This window comes from Abramis brama (genome assembly GCF_963993115.1).
Source record: "Abramis brama genome assembly, chromosome: 25".
NCBI classification, from domain to species: Eukaryota; Metazoa; Chordata; class Actinopteri; order Cypriniformes; family Leuciscidae; genus Abramis; species Abramis brama.
The window spans coordinates 24,899,598-24,906,885 of NC_139987.1; the positions used below are offsets into that span (position 1 = coordinate 24,899,598).

The following is a 7,288-nucleotide window of genomic DNA, read 5'->3' on the forward strand; positions in this document are numbered from 1 at the left end:
GTTAAGTTCTACTTCTGTAGTTATTTTGGTGAAAGTAACTCAAAAGTAATACAGGAGTAATGTAACGCATTACAATTCTGAGACAGTAATATTGTAAGGTAAAGAATTACTTTTAAATAACAGTAACAAGTAATGTATAATGTATTACAGTTTGGAAGTAACTTGCACAACACTGGTCATTTAATGTAAGCCAACTCATCCAGTTTGGTAAAGCAAACAAATATCTAAATACCTTCCTGATTCACATGTAGTCAGCTCTCAGGAATGCATTACTCACTAACAGTCATGCTGATTGTAATCAGCCATCATTTTGTAAATGGATTTAACATTATGATGCTATTGCCAAATAGTACAAGTTGAATTATATCTTGTGTACTAGTTAAGAAACTGCTGTTTATTTGGGGGATATCTGGTGGTTACAGTCTTTTCTACATATAGCAGCGAATAATGTCCGGTCATGATGCAACTTTTGCAGTTTAACAAGTTGTCTCTATCCACAGCTGTACTCTACTTCTCTAATCGTGGTTTTGTTTTACCACTCTTTAAACGAGGAAACCAAGATTGTGAAACGTTGTATTAAACTGTGTTTGTGCCGCAAGATCAACATTCTAGAAAGAATAATGAAAATCGTATTGTCTGTTAAATAAGAAATATATTCATGCCATTAGCACAAGAGTTCTTCTGTAGTCCTTTCATCAAACGACTTCCCTCCATTTCCTGTGGTTCCGCCTTAAAGTGGCAGTGAAAAGGGGGAAAGAATCACTAGCAAGTACAGAGCAGCTGGTGAGGTGAGTACACTTTTGTTTGGCTGTAATATCTGATGTGTATAACATATAAACTTTATTGTTTAATAAAACTAAATATTGTTGCCTGAATCAAATTGCTTGGTACTTTCCTCATTTGTAAGTCAATTTTAGATAAAAGCATCTGCTAAATGAATAAATTGACTAAATGTTTGACTGATAATATGTGATATTTACAGGATAAACGGAGCACTTTGGACGGCATCAACTCAAGCAAAATGTACCAAACGTCTGCTGACGATTTTGAAAATAACACCGACTACATGAACTTAAGTGGATATGAAAGTGAATATGATAATCTGTGGAGCTTTAATGAAAGCGAGACAAACCTAATGTCTCCAGAGGTGAGGAATTCAATGAGGGCGATTTCTCTGGTCGTCTACAGCCTGACGTTTCTCCTTGGCGTTCCCGGGAACATCTTTGTTGTGTACATTGCTGGAATGAAGATGAAGAGGACCGTTAATACAATATGGTTTCTCAATCTAGCCACTGCCGACCTCCTGTGCTGCCTTTCCATACCGTTCAGTATGGCGGAGATCCTTCTTGAACATCACTGGCCGTATGGATCCGTCATGTGCAAGATTATCCCCTCTGTTATAGTCATTAACATGTTTGCCAGTGTTTTCACCTTGAACTTGATTAGTCTAGATAGGTTCACCCAGGTGATCACACCGGTTTGGGCTCAAAATCATCGCAACTTGTTTCTTGCACGGCTGTCCTGTGTAGTGGCCTGGGTTCTGGCTTTGGTGCTCAGCTTGCCCTTTATGATATCAAGACAAACTTTCACTGATGTGGATTTTAATAACACACTTTGCACATTTCATGCTGATGAAGAAGGTGACACTACAGCATCTGGAATGTTGAGTATCATCAGATTTGTGTTTGGCTTTTTGATACCGCTCCTATGCATCACATCATGCTATGGAGTCATCGCACGCAAGTTAGGCAGGAGTCAATTTCAATCTGGCCGAGCGTTTCGCATCATGTTGGCTGTTATCGTGGTGTTTTTTCTGTGCTGGCTGCCGTATCACACGGTGGACTTGATAATCATGTACGGAGGGGAATCAAGTGCCTTGGTGACTAAGGCAGTGGATCCACTGGCCATCTCTTTGGCGTACATCAACAGCTGCCTGAACCCCATTCTCTATGTTTTCATGGGGCAGGATTTTAAGAACAAAGTTAAACTTTCTCTAAGACGTGTTTTTGAAAGGGCTTTCTCTGAGGAGGGAACGCAAATATCACGATCCACCCAGTCACAACAAATGCACTCAGTGTAGTGAAGATATAAACTTTTATCTGTTAGATATTAGAGTTTTATCCGTTTCTATGCCAAATCTTATGCACTTTCAAACAAGACTCTTTCCACTTGCTTTGATGTTTTGTATCTAATGCAATACCAGAGACATTGTTGAGTGCCAATTGATGTCTTTTTTTTTTTTGTTGGTTAGATATTTTTGTATTATTCTCAGAATCATTTTCTTGACCGAATACTCTTATGAAGTATCTTGACAAAAATATTTTGCCTTTGTTATTTCTCTTTTTAAAATGAAACCTAAAGAAGCTTATTTTAGCACTTCTCAGTAGGAAGTGTCAACTTTTTTCTTTTTTTCTTTTCGAGAAGTTATGAAACTGTTATTTAGTGCATCCAAAACATCTGCAATGAAACGGATATGAAAGAGAAGGAATATTATTTTATGTTACAATGAGTTTTTGATATTCAGTGCTCAGTTTTTGTTGCACTGTTTTATCTTTATTTATATGAATTAACAGGGTTTTTAGCTTGCAATCTGCAATCCTGATGCTGTTATTAGACAGGTGCTGAATGTTTTGAGGAAGTTAATGGTGTTTCTGCTAAGCATGTTAACTTCATGTTAACAGCTGCACACCTGTCTTGATTAAACATGTACATGAATATTCTGTCATAAATGGAAAGTTCTAGTGTCAGCATATGCAGTACACATACTATTCATTATAATAATGCTATACGTTGATGTAAGATAAGTCGAGATTACTTTATATCACATTGTCTTTAATCATTTTATAGTTTTGCTATTGTTATGCAACATCACATTTCTGCATTATCATCTCTAAAAGATATTAGTACACAGTGTGTTTAAGATAGAATTGTTTTATGATCATTAAACATTCAAACTGATTTTTAATTTGAACAAAAAGATTATTCAGTGTTATATTTGGGCTGTATGGAATACTTTTTGATTGGTCAATGGTGTCATTCTTTGGCCAAATATTAGCAAATGAGGCTAAAATGTAGGCTATTGTTGTTTCAGTCAAATGATTTCCTAGTCTTTTAGTTTCATATCTCTGTATCCACTCTACACTCTCTTTTCTTCCCACATAGCCTAATAAAACTGTTAAACCCAAATCAATATTTCAAGTCATTACATTTATTTTATTTATAAATAGATTTGTATTGGGGTCCTGATCATCCTTTTGGAATTTACTTTGTGAAAATGACAGATTGACTGTACCTTGTCCTGATTTGCACAAATAATAAGCCTACTTTTACTTGGATGCCTGACAATGCGCACCAGAAATTGATGCTTTTATTTTTTATTGATTGATTTTTGTATTATTAAATGCCAATCACATTACAAATAATAAACATGACAATAGTCCAGTATAACAATATTGAACAAAAATAGACAACAATAAATAGTAAAAGAACATATACAGTATGATATATAAAATAATATTTGGATTATTACCTGCTCTATATATATCATATATAAAGTTGATAATCGTTTTTTCCCCCTTCCAATTTAACTGTAGTTAACCCCAAGCTCTTAGGTTACTTAATTTAATGTTATTATTAAGTCATTTATATTTTTTTTTTCGTCAAGCATAACATAAGTCACTAGTGCCTCACCTCAGCAGGGAATGGCGCGAATTTCTGAGTGAATTTCACTTATGCTTAAACTCTGACAGACTTTTGACACGTTTTTGAAATTACTTGTAAAAGCACAAAAAGTGGGGGGAAACAGTTCTTATGTTGAGTAATTAGTCTAACTTTATTATAAAATTGGACATCCGTAATGATTACGTAACATGAATCACGAGACTTTGGATTCAGACTGGTGCACCAAACGGTAAGTAGCCTAGTTTGCATTACTGCTTTCGACTAGACTTTTAAAAAAAACAAAAGCAAAAATAAGCGATCTCTTTTAGGATGTTTTGCTGACTATTTCTCAGAATAAAAGCCTGATCTCAGTAGCCTAATAATAATTGCCCATTTAAACATGTTCCTCTTTTTCTAATGCATTAGGATGTCACCGCACTCTCACGTGTAGCCTACAAGGCCAGTTGATTCATAATGTGTCTCTTTTTATCAACATTATTATTATTTTATTAATTATTACAGTTTCTATGAACGTAGCCTATAGGGAACATTAATATCTCAGGTCCTGCGACTGGTCACCATTTGTAATAAACCACCAATTTTATCGTCTCTAGTTAACAGTCATCCTGCAGTGTGGGCTACTAAAAGTAGGCTACTAATATTTAAAAGTCTCTCAATTAATATGAGCTCATAAATACATATTATTTAGCTGTTTAAACTAGTTTTAGATGGGGTTTAGCATGTTTCACTACATGTATGTCAACTTCCCAAAAAATCAACCTTAAGAGATTTTGCGACTTGATTGTCATTGCTGTTTTTTGTTTTTAGACAAATGGGCCTAATCCGTTGATATAGCCTTACATTAAACAATTTCGTCGCCTAGCACATAATAACAATTCACTGACCACTTTATACAAATCTCTCCATTATACCTTGTTATTTCTTTTCAAAATAACACATGCTGCTGTACCATCTACTCACCACCAGAGGTCAGTATCTCTTACCTGTTGATGCGCGTCACCTGTGTGTCTGTTACAGCTGAAGCTCCCTAGCTCGTGAATCAGTAGCCTATGCAGTGTACCCAACACTGACAATACAACATAAATGAATTATAAATGTTAGCTATGTTCAATATCTGTATGTTTGTGCTGAAATATAATAAAATAGCTAGGTTTTTTTGTGGGGGTTTTTTTCGTGTGTCATTGTGTAGCGAGTTGGCTCAAGCAGGTTATGCTCCAGTAAACCAATCCGATTTGAGGGACAAGTTAAGCCTACAGTTTGTGTAAAGTTTAGACTTCCAACCAGGGTTAGGTGCTTCTACATCAGTGTTATTCACCTATCATTTCCCTCTGATAGGGATACGTTATGGGTAGGGTTAGGTTTAGGGGTAGGGATAGGACAAAATTTTCAGACAGGATTATTGTTCCAAGATCAACAAAATATGTTAACCCAGAAATATGTCTTGGCAAAGTCATGGTGACCGATTGGAAATCTCCTACTGACTCAAAAGCCATTCAAACTCAAACTACCAACAATGTTGGGATATTTTGCATAATGAACCTGAAATTCAAAATGAAAATTTTTCAGAATCCACAATATTACCACAAAAATGAATTGCTAGGCAGGAGTCATTTGAGCATCATGATCATGAGCAAAAGCACAAAACACACACACATTTAGACACATTTGCTGGAAAAGAAAACTGACCACTGCAACTGAAGTTCCTCTTTTTCATCACAATGGAAAAGACAGATGACAAATTTTAAGGTTTGCGTGACAAATGGATTGTTGTTGACGTAAATGCAAATGAAATGAAAGTGAAAATGGAAAAGGTTATCTTAATTTTCTATCTCTTTTTACATCTGCACACGCCTTTTTGTAATGTAAATAGTGTAATTATACTGAGCTTGAAAAGACCAATATAAGTCTTAACATTCTTAACAACTGACATCATGTCTCATTTGTCAAAAAGAGCAAACTTATTTTAAAGATGGAAATGCTATAACAGAGTTGAACAGAAAGCAAGTGACCATGATAAATTATGCATATGCTCTTTTTCAGTAAAAGCATAAAGCGTAAACAAAAAGTGAAAGGATGATATTTAAATTTTAATGAAAACAAAGCTCAGGAAGAATGTATTCTATATGTAACCCAATGAGGCTTATATGAAAGGCGAATGCTGGAAGGCAAGATCACATTTAGTTTAATGGTGCATGTCTGCATCTTTCTGTCTCAAAGGCTACATCAAAAAACTATTTCGTCAAGTTAAAGAAATAGACTGTGACTTTTATACTGATATACACTCTCAGAAAAACAGCTACAAAAGCTGTCACTGGACGGTACCCTTTAAAAAAATTACACCTTTTGTACCTAAAGAGGGCATTACCTAGCATAGTACCTCAAAGATATACATTTTAGAACATTTTTATCCAGTGACAGCTTTTGTACCTTTTTTCTGAGAGTGTATCATGTCAGGCTCTTAGCAAGTGCATTAGAGAAGTGCTTTTGGTTTTCTTGCTGACGTCTAAACTCTTAAAATCGCTTGAAGCCTCTGAGCTCTTCTTATTTGTTCCTCTCTCATGGTCTCGATCACGTGTTGGTTCCGGAACTGAAGTCGCTGGACCCACTCTTCACGCAACCTGAAGGAAAACATTGAGTTTTTATGAAACAAGCGGTTTACTGCCGTATTCTTACATAGACTTTACATTGGCGAGTCTGATATATGTATATTAGGGCTGCACAATATATCGAAATAGCGCAAATGTATATATCGCAACAGCTTGCAATAACTGGGGTCATGAACAAAAGACAAAGAGAAAATCACTCACTGCTCTCGGCTGAATAACTTTTGTAGTTTTAATAAGAATCAGAATATATTTAATTCATACAGTGAAAACTAAGCAGTGTTTTATTTTTACATTTGATTATTCAGTTTCTGTTGTTAAATAACCCTAATGTTGGATAACCTGAACCCCTAAACCCCGTGGTTTACACTGATGTTAAAATAACACTTCTTATGCTACAGTAAAACACTGATGCAAAAAGAATGTGAAATACGTAGGTTATATAACTTTAAATAATATATTTTAAAGATAATTTAAGTTTATTTTACACACTTTAAGCATGGAATATTGAATTATTTAATGAGTTATTGCATATTGCACTTTTCTTCAATATCGTGCAGCCCTAATATATAGCCCTAATATATATATAGGCCTATATAGGCTACACACACATTTTTGAAATTACTAGTAAAAGCACAAAAAGTGGGGGGAAACAGTTCTTATGTTGAGTAATTAGTCTAACTTTATTATAAAATTGGACATCCGTAATGATTACGTAACATGAATCACGAGACTTTGGATTCAGACTGGTGCACCAAACGGTAAGTAGCCTAGTTTGCATTACTGCTTTCGACTAGACTTTTAAAAAAAACAAAAGCAAAAATAAGCGATCTCTTTTAGGATGTTTTGCTGACTTCTCAGAATAAAAGTCTGATCTCAGTAGCCTAATAATAATTGCCCATTTAAACATGTTCCTCTTTTTCTAATGCATTAGGATGTCACCGCACTCTAACGTGTAGCCTACAAGGCCAGTTGATTCATAATGTGGCTCTTTTTATCAACAT

General features: G+C 35.1%; 1 protein-coding gene across 1 annotated transcript; it reads left to right on the top strand.

Moving 5' to 3' along the window:
- The first annotated feature begins 492 nt into the window (after positions 1 to 492).
- c3ar1 (C3a anaphylatoxin chemotactic receptor) lies at positions 493 to 2,747 on the top strand. Its single transcript, XM_084104222.1, has 2 exons — positions 493 to 788; positions 983 to 2,747. The coding sequence occupies exon 2, from the start codon at positions 1,022 to 1,024 to the stop codon at positions 2,078 to 2,080; it is 1,059 nt and encodes a 352-aa protein (XP_083960348.1). The 5' UTR covers positions 493 to 788; positions 983 to 1,021; the 3' UTR covers positions 2,081 to 2,747.
- Positions 2,748 to 7,288: the final 4,541 nt, after the last annotated feature.

Bases quoted from the DNA above. Each gene is read 5' to 3' on its own strand.
- c3ar1 (XM_084104222.1), top strand. From the start codon at position 1,022: ATGTACCAAACGTCTGCTGACGATTTTGAAAATAACACCGACTACATG.